Genomic DNA, 18,044 nt, shown 5'->3' on the forward strand with positions numbered 1-18,044 from the left:
GGAGAGCTTCTATGCTGGGCTGTATGGCCAGCAGTGTTGGGCCAGGAGGCACCCCTGCAAGAACTTTTCTGTTCGCGGGATTAGCGACGTAAGAGGTCTGCAGGAGACGATGGATCAGCTAAAGGATGTCATCATACTAAGAAAATTCGGAAGGATTGGACACATCAGACCACGACCCGCCGCGGTGGCTCAGTGGCTAAGGCGTTGCGCTGCTGAGCACGAGGTCGCGGGTTCGATTCCCGGCCGCGGCGGCCGCTTTTCTGATGGAGGCGAAAAGCAAAAACGCCCGTGTGTACGAGATTTCGCCGCACGATGAAGATCCCCAGGTGGTCAAAATTAACCCGGAGCCCTCCAATACGGCGCGCCTCATCGCCTGCGTTGCGTCGGCGCGTTAAACCCCACAATCAATCAATCAATCAATCAATCAATCAATCAATCACATCAGACCACTTCCTGTTGCGTGCAGGTCGTTCACCAAGGTTACCAAGGTAATGGCTTCTGCATAAGCGACACCTAACATTTCTAATAATTGAATGAACTTGCTGGATATGGCATAGGCTACTTGAAAATTGGTCATATTCGCGTTGTCTATCAGGTGGTAGACAAATCCACGAGGTGTAACGCACTCCTTCACGCGACGTTTATAGATTGCGAAAATACGCTCGATACTGCAGGCAATGCCACAGTACTGGAAACAGTGAGGGAATATGAAGGGAATACAGGCTATTTGCATAAGACCATTAGAGGGTGTGTACGAAACACAGCTACGGGCAGGATAATTCTTCACAAAAGTGAGAAGTTCTTGATCAGGAAGGGAGCGAGGCTATCTCTCTGTAGTTGTTATATGGCCGTTGCAGTCGTTACAGACAGTAAATGGAACGTACTGGAGCCACTTGAGATTTTTGGGGACGACATTTTAAGCAAATCTGGCGAACACCCGTGAAGGATGCCTTCGGAACTGGACTCGGAAAGCACATACGTCCTACGTCTCGGGCTAGAGATATGACTGAAGGTGCTTTTCGACCAAGCAGCGCTTGTGCCAGTAAACACACAACGATATGAGTGAAACAAGGCGGAATAAAAATTAGTGTAATGTGATGTAAGAAAGCACATTCACATACAGTGGCCCGGAAAAGCCGTCTGCGAGCGGTAAAAAGTATTTGCGTACTTCGAACATTGCATTAATGGTGGCTGCACGCGGTAAAAAAATAAAAAGTGATAGTATATCTACGCGAATAAGGAAACAATGACCCGCACTGCATAAATTATCGATGAAGCAATATTTATTTCATGTGCCCAGGAGCAACTCTAGGGTCTTAGCGCCGGCACATATGAACAAAAAAAAAAGTTTTTTTGCTTGTCCGGAACTACAATCTGCGCGATATGTGGGCACAAACTTCGCAGTTGTGTAGCGGAGGTGAAATATATACAAACGCCCGTGTGGAGATTCTGACGCGTTTTGAAATTCGCGGGTACGTGGCCCTCCACTACAGCGAGTTTTCTTTTGGGCACAAAACGCAATGCGGTTAAAGGCGAACTAGACTAGTTAGTATCAATTCCTCCCGATAAAAAGAGCGCTCAAAAACACGAATAAAAAGGCAGACAAAAAGGCGCTAGCGCTTCGGTCACCGTGTTGGCTGCCTCTTTGTCCGTCCGTGCTTTTGAGCTCTTTTTCAGAAGATAACGCTGAACGAAGCTATGTTTAGAGGTAGGGATTGCAGTGGCTAGATCCACTACACAAGTTACGCCTAGAGGCCATAAAAGGAAAAGAATGTCGAAACGCGTTTGAAGTGTGCGGAGACAAAGTAAACAAAAACGACAGCGATACAACTTTTTACGTGCTCGGCGACGCCAACTTAAAATCGAACAGCCACTCAGACTTCAGAAATCTTCAGAAATCTTCCTCCATGCGCGGAAACGCTGAAAACCACGTGTTAATGGAACTTTCGCGCGCTTAACCTCGTTCTCAGTAGTTGCCAGCGGTCGCTTTTTTTTTAACTACAATACAACAAAACACGACTAGACTTTCAAATTATCAAACAAAAGCACCACCAAAGCTTGCTAAAATTACAAACAACAATCAAGCGCTTTGGACTCTTCGTGATTGACGTTCGCGGCCTCTGAGTTCGAGACTGCGCGAACGCCTTTTGTTGTCATTTGCTTTTCGAGCCAGCGTGTGCGCGTGGTTTATCACCGTCCGCACATTTAGTACCTCACTGAGGGCGTAATTTTTAATCGTTGCTCGTCGAACAGACGCAAAAGATGGCAGAAGATCTTCCCTATATGGCAGAGTACGCCAAAAGCGGCCGGGCGTCGTGCAAGGGCTGCAAAAGCAAGATTGATAACAACGAGCTGCGCCTCGCTGTCATGGTTCAGGTGAGGCCTTCTCCGCTGCCTACCGCCGGTGTTGCTCAAATAATCCGGAATGCAGCAGCCTCGGTGACTCGACGCTGCTTCGTTCGGTTCTCAGGCATCCTGGCGACGTCGAGAAACATTCTAACTACCGTGACAGTCGTTTCTTTTCTTCCGAGCTGGAGATGAGCGGTGAACGCTTGTTTTTGCACACCGCACCATCGCCAACCCCATTCCCCGCGCCTGCCCATGTGCGGTCGCTGCGGTCGCGTTGCTTGCTTGAAGCCCGTTCGCCGTTATGCGAGCGGGATTCTCTAGGCGTACTCTTCAAGGTCAACTCGTGTCAAGCCGGATTGGGTGGATGTTTGAGTAATGTTCGGGTACAAATTAAAAGAGGTGCGGCGTTTGTAGCGGCCGGCGTGCCTGCCTCGTCAGACTCGTTGGCACCGGGAAGTGCACGCCGGTTGCGTTGGCGGGAGACGCCGGCTTTCGTCACTGTGCGCTAAGAATAAGGCAATCAAGAAAGCTCAAGTTTATCTCCTCTTCATGTGTAGTGTTGCGGCAATGTTCTCCATCGCTAGTCGTCTTGAACCGCTTTTCCTGTTGGTGATAACTCTCTTCAGCTTTTAGATAACAGCACAATAAACGTGGACATGGCATGTGCGCGTGGTGTTATCGTCTAGCACCAGACTTTTTTTTCCCCTTTTTACTGGGCGTTAAAATAAAGCTAGTGCAGCAAAACGGACGCTGTTTTCTTTTTTTTTGGCAGGCCAGGTCGCTTCATTGATTTGTTAAAATTCGCCAACTTTCTAACTGCCGTCTTTTGGTTAGAAGAATGCAGGCAAGTGTAGTTACCAAAGCTACCCCACTTCCGAAGAAAAGAAAAAAGGAAATGTTTGATTTTGGCGTGTGGCCGCACGGATGCTCCTTAAAGTAGGCCGTCACGTAAGCATTCCACGTCGCATCAGGGCTTACTTTCGCGTGATAAATGTAACGTAGAAAACCGATTTATTTGAAGTTAGATTGATATACTATGGTAACACTTAATACACTTAGCGGGAGCGCGTGGCGCGAGCTACTACTAGAGCACCCTAACGGCGCCGCGTGGAAACAGTGCGTTGCGGGGGCAAGGAAGAGAGTACAGATCTCGTCGCGCGCATCGCGTCATCAGGCGGGAGCGCGTCGTCTGCTACTATTCGCCCCGAGCGCGAACACAGTCGGCCCCTGGCGGCGGCGGGACGAACCGCTCCTAGTGTGGATGGCGCTCTCGCGTCGTCTGCTTTTTCACGTTGCGTGCGGCGCAAGACGCGTGCTGCACACGACAAAACAACCAATATGTGCGCTGGTTTGGCAGTAAGCAATGACATAGTAAGCTCTGCGTGCTCTTTTACTTTAGAAACGCAATAATCAGCGGCCGTTGCGGGTTAATGAGCTGGTTTAATTCCACAAAACATCTTCGCTGTGGTCACCGCTTGAGTGTGAAACATGTTATAAGCATTGCTTCCACACATCGCACTTTTCTTATTGTTGAGTGCAGTCGTCTGCCGTTTCGGGAACGTCGAAGGGTGCTTTTTGAAGGTGGCGTGGCGATTATTTAAAGGATAAAAGTTTAGTACGCGAAACGGGTAAGAAGCGACAAGACCTGCGCATACGCGAGCAAATTCCCCACCCTTGTAAAATTGCGCTGTGTCCTTATAGAAAAAAGAAACAAACAAAAATATTTACACTGCACACGACCCGTACGCTATCGCCAATACATTACCAGACACGTATTTTACACCCGCAAGCGCCTGTGTGATCGTGTCCTTCCCGTACCTTTTCTAAAATAAATACCATTTTGGGACAGTCGTTGCTTATACTCAGGAGGAGGAATAAACATTTATTCAACTGTATCGAGTTGTTAATTTTACGTATTATTTAAAATACGTTTCTATGGATGCGCAAGAGTATTTAGGGGGAATTTTTCGGTAAAATTAAGCAGTTGTGAGTTTGCGTCAATCATGTGGCATTTCGTGTGTCATTTTCATATATATCATTTTCAAATCCGACATGAATCACCTTGTCCAGAAACGTGTGTCACTCAGCATAACCAAATGCCTAATTTGGTCACGTCTTAACCTCAAGGTGGACCTAAGTTTAAAGAAAGAGGAGAAAACGCGTAATATATAATGCACGTTGTTGCCCACATGTGTGTGGGGTGTGCATACCTGCCAGGTTTCCCGAATTGTCCGGGAGACTCCTGAATTTTGGTGGTTTTGTACGATTGTACGGCCGAAACGAAAACCTCCCGAATACACACCCGTGTCAGGCCAAACCTTTCTCCCAGTTTGGACACATTGCACCGGAGCTACCCGACAGTCTAATACAATCCTACAGCGATTGACATCGTGATAAGTGAGGAAGTTAAAAAGCGTAGTCGGCCATGCGTGCAAGTTAAGCTGCTTAGTAACACAGAAACGCGAAATGTGAGAGGCAGTTCAGTATGGTAAAGAAAAATTGCACCCAGTTCCGAGCACCCATCCTACCGGCGAGCGGCCGTAACACGTTCCACTTCGCGCAATAAACGTTTTTTCATCATCATCATGTCTAACACAACCCTCAGCCACGTTCTTTTGGCAAGGAGTCACAGGTACGGACATTGTTACGCTCTACAGTATTACCAGGACTTCCTGAAAAAGGTGGCGTCAGCCCCGCCAAAGATTTAGCATCTGACCAGTGGTGCATATATCATTAGTTGTTTGGACGAAGCAGTGTAAATAATTGCACTCTGCTGCTACTAATCCCTTAGCCTCCTCCCCTTCCCCTGTCGAGCTCCCTAATGCCATCTCGGAGAACCTGGCAGGTATGGGTGTGTGCCATGACTCGCTATTTTTTTTTTAATTTTTTCCCACAATGCTTGCTTTCAATACAATTTTGAAAAAGGCGTCCCACAATTCCTGGGCAATCTCGGACCAAAGGCGGGTTAATCATTTTGGAAAATACGTGTACTGCTTTTTCACCGCTACAGAACACGACGCCTAGTGTAGTTTCGATTGTAAATAATACTGATAACCATAGTTTGGCTTTTCGCGCCCGTTACATGCGTTCTCTTCTTGCTGCTCTTGCAACGTTGGCAGGACCCCCCCCCCCCCACTCCCCTTCCCGAAAACAAATGAAATGCGCAGAATTTCATTTTTTAACCAATCCTCAAGAATTAAATGCCAAGACAAAGGCGATATTCAGTTTACAAAACAAAGTAGTTACCGGGAACCCGTTACGCTGATTTGCAACGAGAAATAAAAAGGAAATGTTTTACATCTGTAACAGCGCAACTTCATTTATTGCCGTCTTTAGGGTTCGTAAGCGACCTTATACGCAAGAATGCAAACACATCTCGCTGTTGCAAGCACCTGTTAGATTTTAAAAGGAACGCAAATCGTCAACAGAGCAGCCGTCACAGAAAATTTGTGCTCCCTGTGAGGTCCCAGAAGCTTGGTTTGCCCACTGTAAACCTGCTTGTCCCTTTGCGAAAACCTAGCTAAACATGAGATGTTGATTGTACTGCGTGCGTTGACAATTGCGTCCACTTGCGTCCAAACTGACTTGTGTGAGTTAGAGCACTGCGGCTGCGGGAACTGCGGTTCACTTGCGACGAAAGCCGTAAATAAGTGATCCGAAACCGTTATTCATGAAACCTTCCTTCAGAGTCGCTAAAATTTCATTTAAAAGACCCGTTAGAGCGGTTACATTAATATCTCTGCGCTGATCTTAATTCAGTAATTTTATGTTGCCTTTTGAACACACAAAAAATATCGTAAGCTCTTAGAAAGAAAGAAAGTTAAGTAGTGTTACCAATTCAGAGCATCCCACAAATGCAAGAATGCGTCATGCTACCAGTGAAAGCGATTGAGATTGCCGCTGTAAACTGAATTTCAGAGATCCAGGCTTCCTGATTTGTTTCTATTTATGCTTTTATTGAAGTCTCAAAGCCATAGTCTGGAAAGATCGAGCTTGCTACGAGCCACAGCGTACAAGTTCATTGTCACAATTACGGCCATTCTGAGATTCCCGATGAGTCGTCGCGTTTTTTGGCGTAATAATGAAAACTGACTGCCGCTTCCATGCTATACACTGAACATTGAGTAACCGAACTACAGCATACCACTCTTGTTTGCACCTTTCGTGCGCACATACGGCGAGAAAAAGGCACGAAGCGCGCCCACAGTGTGCATCCTTACGGGCCGCTCAGCGGAGCATCCACACTAGCAGCGCGACGCTGTCGCCACCTACATGTCGAGCTCGCGGCGAATACTCGGTTGCAACTCAAGAACGGCACCACCTCATGCAGTGTATCACTCCGCTGAAGCGCCGGACCCGTGACGTCAGTGCGCGCGCGTTTTGAAAGGGGTTTGCCATGAATGCGTGATATCGTCTGCCTTGTCTCACGCAATTTGTTTGTCGTCACTGGAGTCGTTTATAAGCATATTAAGTAAAAAAAAATCACGGGAACAGCTCACGCCATGTTCAAAATATCCCCAGTAACGCCCTACTTGCGCCGCGCGGAGAAACATCCGGCTACGGTGATAAGGCACAGTGGCAACTTCCGGTGCCGTTCTTAAGTTGTCACCGAGGTATAGCGAGCTGCCACCACTCGAGAAGCTGTCGACGTTGCCAGTGGCCGCCGTGAATGGCAAAAATGAATACTGCGGCGCTGGAACAAAAGATCAGAGATTTCTTTTACGCACAGACGAAATGGCTGATGCAGGGAAGCAAGAACCAATCGTGGTCTTTTCCTTCGACGCACATTGCCATTCTGCAGCCATGAAGATCGCTAGCGCAAGCTGTCACAGCAAGCTCCGGGACAAATTGCAGCCGCATAGGCATAGCAATAACTTCAACCAATGTGGTTGAAGAAACTACAGCACAGTTTCTCGAATGTTCATTTGGAAGCAAAAAAAAAAAAGCATCACTAAATCAGTCATCACTGGCTCAAGTGCACCATGACTTGTCCTGATAATTTCTGTGAGTCGCGTACGGAGTGACGACCGGGCTAGCGTAGACTGGTGTATCCTAAGCAGAGATTTGAAATTGCACCCTGGCATTCCTTGTATTCTTCCCACTGAAAAAGATGCGCTCCGCATGTGGGCTGGATGTTGCTACCAGATCACTTGCGGAACATCGCCTGCGGCAGTAGGTGTTTGGTGTTATTATAGAGCGCTGCTGCTGACTCCGGCGGCATATAAGCAGTCTAAAAATACTTCAGCTTGAAGTTATGCGAAAAACTTAATTTTTTTCTTAGCTGCCATGCCGCCCCTCTCAACTCAACGAATTTCGCGGATGAGAGCGGAAAGCGTTCAGGTCGGCTTCACTCCACAACTTGTAATACTTTCACTGACACCCAGACGAGGAAGTTGCGTGCGTGTTTTGCTAGAAGACCAAGAATCGGAACCTTCCACGTCGTCGGGGTTGTTCCCCAATATAAGCTGTGCTAGGCCGTGAAATAAAAATTACTTGAAACCGAAAAGCTAGCCTCCCCCTAATGCTTCCGGGCTGGGGGGCTTCACTGCACAACTTCTTATCACAGGTCAGCTAGCTTCTCCAGTTTAACAAAGGCCCTCCTCAACCTGCACTAAAGCTAGTTATGCTGCGAGCCATAGCTACCAGACGACAGAAAACACAAATGAAGAAGCAAACGAGGAACTATACTGTTATTGACAACGTTTCACAAAACGCATGGAGATACAAAAAAGTAAGAAACAGAAGCAGCGCAAGGCCAAGACTCGCATATTTAGTTTCAAATGAGGTTCATAATCAGCCAAGATTCGTCCTTATTCACACGCGCAGAGATGAAATTTCTGTAGATTGCGACGCCTGCTGTCGACCATGCATGTGGTGGTCGCGCATCGTGAGGCAGATCGAGCATTGAAAACATTCCACAGCTCGCTGTGGTGTCTCACGCTAGCGATCTCCATGGCTGCAGAATGGCGACGTGCGTCGTAGGAAAAGACCACGATTGGTTCTTGCTTCCCTGCTGCATCAGCCATTTTGTCTGCGCGTGAAAGAAATCTGATATTTTTTCCGACACTGCAGTATTCATTTTTGCCGTTCACGGCGGCCACTGGCAATGTGACAACATCCACGTTGCAGTGCTAATGCGCTGATGCCCCTCTGCAGTAACGTGGAAATGCCTGCCTCAAGCTGGTGCGTGTTGCACCTAAGCTTGCGTTGTGCACAACTGGTGTGGTTGATGGATGAGCACAGCCCTGTGGTCTTAAAGGGGCACTGACACAAAAATTTTGCATCTTGTTTTTTTTTTTTTTTTTTGTTGCGATAAGTAGCTAGTGACCTACTTATCACCTGTAGAAACCTCATTTGCTTCAGCGTGCGACGGTTGTTTAAATTAGAGGCATTTTCAATGCGGCCAGTTGCAGTTTCGGTTTCAGCGGGTGCCGCGAACCGATGGATTTTGTGTGAACAAAGCTGTGACCGTCGGAGGGATATCACAGAGCAGAGCTGCCATAGCACTGTCGAATCCGCATCGCCGACAGTTTCTGCGAATGCCCCCACGTACTGATCTCGCGAGCCGCTTAATTAAAAAGCGATTGTGGACGTGACGCAGGCGCTGCGAGTTCAAATGCTACCGGTGCTAAAGAACGACGCGCGACGCTCGAGACGTGCGCTGGGAGCAGCCGACCGGTCTGCCTACAGGTCCGCCTACAGATGTGTTCGGCTTAGCACTGCGGCGGATATTCGATTTCCGCTCTCGTAAGCGGTGCAGATGACAATTTTTAATGCAACCCAACATCGCATCATTAACTCCTTTCTCATATAAGCTGCCACGGTTGGGACTTGGGTACAGTTTCGTGCAGCGATTACAAGCTATCACTCGAGCTACCTGCGCCAGCCTGGGCCACTTCGCGGCCCCGCCTGCACAGCGACCGTGCGGCTTGCTCAGTGGGCTTTTCGTGTCTCCGGCGCGTTTCCGCAACCAATTTGAATAAAAAGTAATAGAAACAGAGTTCCTGGAATTGCTGTAGAACTTTGGTCGCGGCCAGCTGCCCGATGAGCTGACGAAATCACGGCGCCTCCGCCGCCAACGATCGGGTCGTACGTTCTCGAGAGCAGAAGCTCCCCCCTCCGGCCCTCCGATTGGAGCGGTGAGCCGGGCGAGCCGGCGAAAAACGCCGGCCGTGCGGAAGCGGCAAACACAAACTCGTGACGTGTTTGGATGTTGTTTATTTACAAAATATCCTCGGGATGTCGATTGCGCGTGGTCCTCTGCTGGCTGCTCGGTTGCGTTTCGCACACTTTAAAACTCATTTTAAATATGTTCTAGGCTGTATTCGCCGCTGATATTTTGCAGATGATGTATATGTGTTCACACCAATCTATCTCCGAAGTTATCTCGCCTTCAAAATTTTGTGTCAGTACCCCTTTAAGCATTGGAATTGTATTGAGGTGGTTGGTGGTTAACACAAGCTTTTTTTCCTCGAGGTGCACAGAGCTGGGTTTGTTGGAGTCTACTTTGTCGATGCATTGTCCAGCGCAACACATGCAAAAGTGTAATGTCGCTGTAGTGGGGAGAGGAGAAGGAAGTGATTTTAGGGGGTTGGGGAAGGGGGGCTGTAACTGTCTGGTGCGAAGCTGTCACCTTAAGGGGCGACTCACCTGGCAACCCTTTCAGACGCCATTACACAGCTGTGTACATTTCAATCCTGCGGTTTTTTTTTTTTTTTTGCAAAAAGAAATACCAAGACTGAAAGTTCTTGCTAGTTCTGCATAAATTTGTATCCTTCGTCTAACCAGAGTCCGTCAATGCTTTTGTGGTCGTGAAACTTCGCCGTCACGCAATGGGAGAGCTTCGTACGCTGCTCAGGGAGGCCGCGCCGCGGCGCTGGCGTTGATCGGAGGGCAGCCGGCGAAGCGGTCGGAGGGGAGTGCGGCGCGTAGCAGACGCTCCTTGCGGTGTTAGCAGGGCTCGTGGGGACTTCTAAAAAAACAAGCACAGATAGCAGTTGGCAGTTTTGAGCGTGCGTTCTGCCGCATACGGCTTCCTGCAAGGGCTGCAATCCTGACGGCTTCGTTTTGTAGCCACAATTGAAGGCACAACTACTAACATTCCGTTTCTATCCAGAAAAGTGCCGCCAAACACATACGCAAGTTCTGCCGTGCACGGCTGAATGCGCGCTGCAGCGGCGGCGGCCCGATGCCCTCCGTAGGATACCTCGAGAACAGACCGCTGTACAGGGTGGAGACACCCTTTGAATGATCCCGTGCCGCCCCTATTGGGTCGAAGTGCTCAACGCGCTGTTCTTTTTGTTTCCCACAAGACGCAGCAACGCGATACAGATACGATGGTTCTAACTTCGCCAGTAAACCGCGTTGTGGAGATAATTACGGTGCGGTTTTGTTACAATGACTTGCTGCGGCGGCGAGCGAGCAAACCAAAATGGCGGCGCAACGCATACGTGTCTCCACTCTGTATGGCGGACGCGCGTCAATGTAGGTACTCTAGCCCTCCGATCTGCGGCGGCGCCTCTCGCGGGAGCCTTTGTCCTCAAACAAAACTCTGCAGGGAGTTTCATGACCAGAAAAGCATTGACGGACTCTGGTCTAACAGTGAAGATTTAAGGGTGATCTGGCGGCTAGTAAGATTAATACGACCGTAAGCAAATAAAATGGCAATGCACGTGATGGATTGAGCGGGTTAGCTTTTTCAAACCTTTCTCCTTGTTTCTTCAAGACTTGCGGCCATAAAAAATACAGAAACAATGCATATCACACAAATATATACGTATGTGGGAATATGTGGGAACACCTCCATAAGTGGTCTGTGCAGGGGTGTAGATACGCATGCTTGGTATTGTAATTGACAGGGAGTCACAGTCAGTCAGTAGAGTCCACATGACTGGTCCTGCTGGTGTCCGAATGGGTATGAGGAGGCAAGCCAACAGTCTCGGAAGGCGTTGCAAAGGGGTGAACCAAGGTGGACGGCCTCTGTGTTACCTCTCTCTCTCTGATGTGAAAAGGAACGGGGAGGGAAGTTAGAGGGAGAGAGAGAGAAAAAAGAAAGAAATGGGTACCAATTGAGGTAAAGTGGAGCAAACTGCCAGAAACTAGGTTTCAAGTTGTGCCCTCAGTTATGTTGTGCATCGAATATTGTTGATTGAAATGGCCGTAGGATGTAGGGAAATTGATGGAGAAGAGAAGCAGAGCAGGAAGTAGAGTAGAAGGGGCTATGCGGCAGGGGGTAAAGGCTAAAAAGGGCAAAAAGGTGTAAAAAGGGTAAAAAAGACAGAACAGTTGGGGAGGGGGTATTGTGGTGTTCGCCTGTGAGGGCAGGGGCGATTGAAGTTGGGAGGCCGTTTTAATTACCTGTGAAAGGTGGTAGGAAGAGGAGGAAACGCCCTGCACCGTTCTTGACAGACTCCCGAACGGGTGCAATGCCATCACTGTGGTTCAGTGGTGTCTGGAAAATCATTTTATGGTCAACCATTTCTTTGTTAATAACAACTTACTGTTGGCTTACAGACGGTTTGCATAGGTTGAGTGTTGTTGCAATCTTGAAATGTTACCCGTCTGACTTCCCAGTGTGTCACGTCACCAAGTTGATGAGACGGATGGTGGGAGGGAAACGGAATGTTTGGACAAACTCTTTTCTCGCGATAAAATGTGTGTGAGTGCGCGGAACAAACTTGGATCATGAACTCCACTTGCGGTACTTAAGTGATGGAACTCTGTTGTGGGCCTTTAGGGATTATCTGCCCGTTCAGGTGTGCATGAGTGCATTTTTTCTTTTTTTTTTTTTTTTTGCGGAGATCAGAAAAAGTTTAATGATACGGATAATTGACGGGAAGTGTTTGGGATGTTGTAGGTATGAAGGATGGAAGTCTTTGTTATTGCGAAAGTGTAGTTAATTCGTAAATGTCACCATGGTTCATAGCCAACAAACAAGCAGTAGGTTTGAAGGGGCTGCAAAGAGAGGACATAGCTTTGGTTCAGCCAGAAGATGACGTTAACCCGACGACAGTGACGCCATTGCTTCATGCTTGTGCATTCACATCCTAGAAGTGCTCAGGTGTCCTCAGATTTTGAATTGCTGTTCAAAGAAGTTTTCGAAAATTCTGCACGGTTTTTTTCTTCCCTAGCCACACGTATTAGCAGTACAGCTTGACTCTGTGATAGTGATGGGGGAAATCGCTGTTTTGGCAGCCACTAGTGATATGACGTCCCGTTGTTAAAAATACACCGCCAAAACAACACAAGGGAGGAGAATGACGATGGGGTGGTTCTTTTTTTGCGTTGTTTTTGGCGGTGCATTTTTGAAGGCAAACATTGCCCAACTGTCCACTCTACCACTACCCATTGTTTCCATATGAGTTGTTGCATGTTTTAGACAGCACTCGTCGACCCAACAGATTGCGTCTTTTCTTTTCTTTTCTTTTTTTTCTTTGGGTGTAATATGAAACACGGCTGAGACTTCATGCCATCATGTTTCAGCTGTCAGAATTGGTTTTAGCAGGCTGTTCATTGTGCCACAGAACAGAGGTATGAGGGAGAAAAACAAACAAAAAAAGGTTTTGGTGGAAGGCTTTCCCGGGGCAAGTTATTTCTTTTACGCCGTAAAATTTACGGCCTGGAAATTTCGCTTGTTCCTCCCAGCACCCCTGAAAATGAACGGTGCCGTTGCCATTAACCACTGCGGAACCTGCATTGTCCCCCGTAATTGTAAAAGGCAAGACATTTAGCACTTTCAAAGTGTGCATTTTATAGTGCTGTGTAGGATGTGGTTCCTAGTCCTCAGCGGTTGTGTTGCAAACGTTTGGTTTCTTTGCGTGGCACAGCGAGTTTACTTGAAGCTTTATTACCAATGAGCCCAGATGCTGTCGTCACTTTGCTGGCGCAACTACGCTTGAGAAGGCTGGCACAAGAATCACACAGCTTGTTAATTCAGGGCGGTTGACGTGGTACAGACAGACGCGTGTCTGCTTTTTCAGTACAGGAAAAATGTCAGCGGGAACGAAGGTGAATAGGCTGGATTGGGAAACTTGCGCTGGTTATCTGATAAGATGCTCAGGACAGTGGGCATTGCTGGGCGGAAGCTGCAGGGGTCATGGACTGATATGTTCACAGCTGCAGCCTACCTACTCGTGCATGCAGTTGAGTCTGTTCTCACCTTTGAGCCTAATGTAACTGGGCTGCCACAACGTGTAGAGCCTGAACTGCCCTGACGCGAATGTGGAAATCTGGTTCCTCAACACGGTTGTTCCAACAGTTGCTCACACACAGGCAGCGGAAAAGTGCTTGAAAAGCACATCTGGGGAACCCCTCAGTTAAACGAGCTGTGGCAAGCCCTTGTTGGCAACCGTGGTTTCGACCTTTGCCATATGTGAATTTTTTATGCACCTGTGTCATCTGCAAACAACCTTGTTGAAAAAGAGATGTTACGAAATTTATTATTATATGTAAGAAAAAGTAAGGGACATAATACTGAGCCTTGTGGCACACCCGATGGTGCATGCCAAGTGGATGAATCGGAGTCGACTGAAATTGTTCTACGCACTTTAGTCCTTTGATGCTCGAAACTTTAATTTTTTTTGCTTCACATCATGAAATCATTTTTATGATCACATCACAAATCACATCACATCACTTGGGACATCACAAATAGGAAGTCAGAAAAATTAGGTTCATTAGGACGAACACAATGGGGTGTTACTTCTGAGGAACTCCGGGCATTTGCTGCTACATATATCAGAACAAAAATGCTACCTTGATCAGCATGGTTTATGGTTCAAATGGAGACCGTAAACATAAAGTTGGTTGTGCAATCATTTGTAATAACAATGAAGTCGCACATTTCCGCTTATCTGTCATGAGCCCATTTAGCCGCCGGGTTTGATGCGAGTTGACACACATAAACAAGTCTAGTTTCTTAGTGGGCAAACGTACGTGCTGCCTTTCCCTCTCACTTTTTGAAGGTCGGGGTATGGCCCATCTAGCCGCCGGGCTCGATTCGAGTCGACATGCACCCTCCGCGGTGGCTGAGTGGCTAAAGCATTGTGCTGCTGAGCACGAGGTCGCGGGTTCGATTCTCGGCCACGGCGGCCGCTTTTCTGATGGAGGTGAAAAGCAAAAACGCCAGTATGTACGAGATTTCGGTGCACGTTAAGGATCCTCAGGTGGTCAAAATTAATCCGGAGCCCTCCACTGCGGCGCACCTCATCGCCTGCGTTGCATCGGCGCGTTCAACCCTGCAATCAGTCGAGCCGACGTACATAAACAAGTGTGTTTTTTTGTGGGCAAAAGTACATGCTGCCTTTCCTCTCTCACTTTTTGAAGGTCCGGGTACCTTCGTCTGTCCACATATGGCATTAAATGTCCAAGACCCCACAAAGCCCGGGAGAAAAAAAAAATGTTTGGGTTGTTGCTAATGTACAACGCTGGGTATCAAATGGTTAAGCCAGGGGTCAGTTGATTAAAATTGCCTGCACTCTTCAACTACCTAAAAAATTGTACTGGGCGACCAAATGCAAGCTGCATTGTTTGTTCTTTTTAGTGTATGTTTTCTTAAGTCCCCCCCCCCTCCTGTTTCCGTTCTTGCAGTCACCCATGTTTGATGGCAAGACGCCGAACTGGTACCACTTCATGTGCTTCTTTGCCAAGCAGCGGCCAAAGTCGGTGGGCGACATCGACAAGTTTGGCACGCTGCGCTACGAGGACCAGAAGCGCATTGAGGAGAAGATCGGTGGGTGTCTCAATTTGCTGCTGCCGTGCTTAATGTTATCGATGCTGCTGTGTTGTCCCACCAGTGTATGAGCTTTTATGTAAGCATGCAAATACGGTACACACAGTGGAATGAATGGAAGGCATAAAGTGGGCTTGGTTGGCAGGGCAGGGCAAATAGGCTGAACGCCTGAGGACAAACTCCCTGCATATGATTTGAAGAAAACCACGATATTTCAAGGAAAATTGGGGCCTGGTGGAAGAATAGGGTAATTGTCGGGCATATTGTTTCAAAAGCAGCTGAGGTCGGCTTAAGTCGCGAGAACCTTGAAATGTCTCTGAAGTTGCGATAGCCCTATGGCTTCGCTCTGTGCACATTTTTACCTAGAGTAATTAATTAGACTCTTTGCCAAATTTCAGAATTGCAAAGGATAGACAACAAGGCTTTACCTTGCCACTACAAAAACGGTGCTTTTGGTTTTGCTGCACTGCACACACTTCTGTTAATGATTGGAGTATGGGGAGACTAACAATCATATTTTTTCGCACAGATTGAAAAAATATTAAAAAAAAACCTGCCAACTGTTTTTTTCACCTTCTGAAAAGAAGCGTGAAAAAAATGTTCCCATAACAAGGCAGTGTGGTGCTTTTAGTTCTGGCAGCCTAGGTTATTTTTTAGTCAGTGTTGCGTACGACTTTGGTAACTTCGTTAGTCACCAGCAGTGTTTTGAGCGTCTTGCTTAGGGCTGTGTAGACAAAGCACAAGCTTGGTTCATTCGAAAGATTGCCTCGTCAGGATCATACAGGCACCACTTTTAATGTAAACGTCCCTCAACTCAGCCATGTAATTAGGAAAAAGTGGCATAACCATGGGACCCACTAGCTCATTTCTCACACTATATTGGAGGCAGCCATGTGACTGGCTGAGGCCAGCAAAAGCAAACGCAGGCTAAGCAGGTCTTATAAGCTTGCAGAACGATCTGTTTGCGCCTAAATGTAACGCATATTCATTTTATAGTAGTAAGAATGGTGGGGTAAACAACGGAAGTTATGAATGTGCACGTAAATATAGAAGCACCAGTGCGTACTGCTGTTGGTATTGCACACACTATGCTTGTTTTAGCTGCACAGCACTGCAGCTACTTGGGGTTGTCTTGCACGACACAGGAACGATTGGCGTAAGCGGCATTGTCTTACGCGACCCTGTTTGTCCAGCATACCCAATGTTTCAGGAAACGATTACTTTCCACCGTAGCAATAACGAGCCAGGTGCAAATGCGGTCAGAAACAAAGGGAGTGCAGACAGCGGTCCTCAGTGGTATTTGGAGCGTTAAAAGCAGGGCCTCCGCTTTTTAAGGCAAGCCTAATGATCCTGTGGATAAGGTGTTTAATCGTGGATTCCCTGATTGGTGAGTGTGGACTTCATGGAAAATAGGTTGTAGACACGTGGAGAAGTATTTAAGGAGATCACAAAGGCAGGAAGCGCTTTCACAATAGCTAGATAAGTTTAATTGGATGAAAAATATTTTTGGAATGACTAGAAAGAGAATTTTCAGCTCACTTGTAAAGCAAACACCTTGTTCTTGTCGCCTGGGAGTGGTAGCTGACTAGTGTGCATGTTGCCCCCCCCCCCTGTTTCCTCAGAGAGTAAGCTGGCAGCCGGCACGACAGACGACGACCTGAAGGACTTTGCCACCGAGTACGCCAAGACGGGCAAAGCCACCTGCAGGGGCTGCAGCGAAAAGATCGCCAAGGTGGGTGCTCGGTGAACGTAGAGCTTGCAGTGGACACTGGAGCACAGTAGAGTGGCCTTGATCCGTGCAAGTTGCACGTTGTGGTGGCTCGGTGGCTAAGGCGGTGTGCTGCTGTGCCCAAGAATGCGGCTTCGGTTTCTGGCCGTGGTGGCCGCTTCTCCGGTGGAGGCGAGAAGAAAAATGCACCGTGTATCGAGATTTCGGCGCACGTTAAAGATCGGAACCCAGGTGTGGCTTCTGCGTGTTTAAACCCTGCAGTCAGTCGAATCAGGCTGATCTGTGTGAATTGGTACATATTCGGAGGGGAAGCAGCTTGAAGTTGGACGCGCACAGTTTTTTTCTTGGCTTGGATTTCTGTGTATGTCTAGTGTCATGTGTTTAAGTTCACGCTGCTTCCCATCTAAATGGAGGGCAGGTTGTTTTTTTTTTTTTTTTTTTTTTTTTTTTTTTTTTTTTTTTTGTGGGTACCTCTTAAGGCGCGTTCCCACTAGGCCGACACGACGGCGACGACGACGCGACGGCGACGCCGACGAGTCGCCAAACCATCGGCCAACTGCCGAGTTGACCGACCGCGCTGTCATACTACGCCGACGGCGACACAAACACGTCGGCCGATGGAAAGTCGCCGTAGTGTGACTGACTCGCCGACCGAAGACGCCAACAAAACCGGTCGTCCGACCGGTCGCCGGACGCGTCGCCGGGAATCGACCGAGAAGCGAAAACTGCTCCCCGACAACATTCGTGCCGCAATGAATGCGGCTCTATTTTGATAGTTTCTGGAGTGTAATAAACTCAGTAACGTCCATGAAGCCCATACAACTCAACACTAGCGCTGATGCAATCCGTATTTTGGCGTTCGACGCTTCGGCCGTGCTCTTCGGCGACGCCGCTACCCCGGATCTGCAAACTGCAAATGCGTGTGCGATCGGCTCGCCTGTAGAAAATGTAAGGTCAGTTTCGTGCAGAAGAAGAGTTACGTAGGGTAATTTGGGTAATAAGGCATCAATATCGGCCAAGGTTTTTCATGTGAAACGTAAAACCAAAGTACGGCAAGCACTATCCCCGCAGTGGGAAATCGCAGTGGCAGCCGCGCACACACATTATTGCGAGCGCTTTCGCGAAGAAGCGGAGTTTATGGCGATAAGCTATTGTGGGGGCTTCGGGGAACCTTGCTGTGCAAGCGCTATTTAAGAAATTTCAGTTTACCAGCCAGGAATTCTGTAAACCAGCTAG

General features: G+C 48.0%; 1 protein-coding gene across 1 annotated transcript in view; it reads left to right on the forward strand.

Moving 5' to 3' along the window:
- Window positions 1–2,141: 2,141 nt before the first annotated feature.
- Window positions 2,142–18,044, forward strand: part of Parp1 (Poly-(ADP-ribose) polymerase) — a 114,884-nt gene continuing 98,981 nt past the window's right edge. Inside the window, exons 1-3 of the mRNA XM_077672552.1 lie at window positions 2,142–2,376; window positions 14,938–15,079; window positions 16,702–16,811. Coding sequence (XP_077528678.1) covers window positions 2,263–2,376; window positions 14,938–15,079; window positions 16,702–16,811 — 366 coding nt within the window. The 5' untranslated portion in view covers window positions 2,142–2,262. The remainder of the gene's footprint in view (window positions 2,377–14,937; window positions 15,080–16,701; window positions 16,812–18,044) is intronic.

This window comes from Haemaphysalis longicornis, unplaced genomic scaffold (assembly GCF_048455015.1).
Source record: "Haemaphysalis longicornis isolate Haplotype H1 unplaced genomic scaffold, Haemaphysalis longicornis Haplotype H1 scaffold_6, whole genome shotgun sequence".
Lineage (NCBI taxonomy): Eukaryota > Metazoa > Arthropoda > Arachnida > Ixodida > Ixodidae > Haemaphysalis > Haemaphysalis longicornis.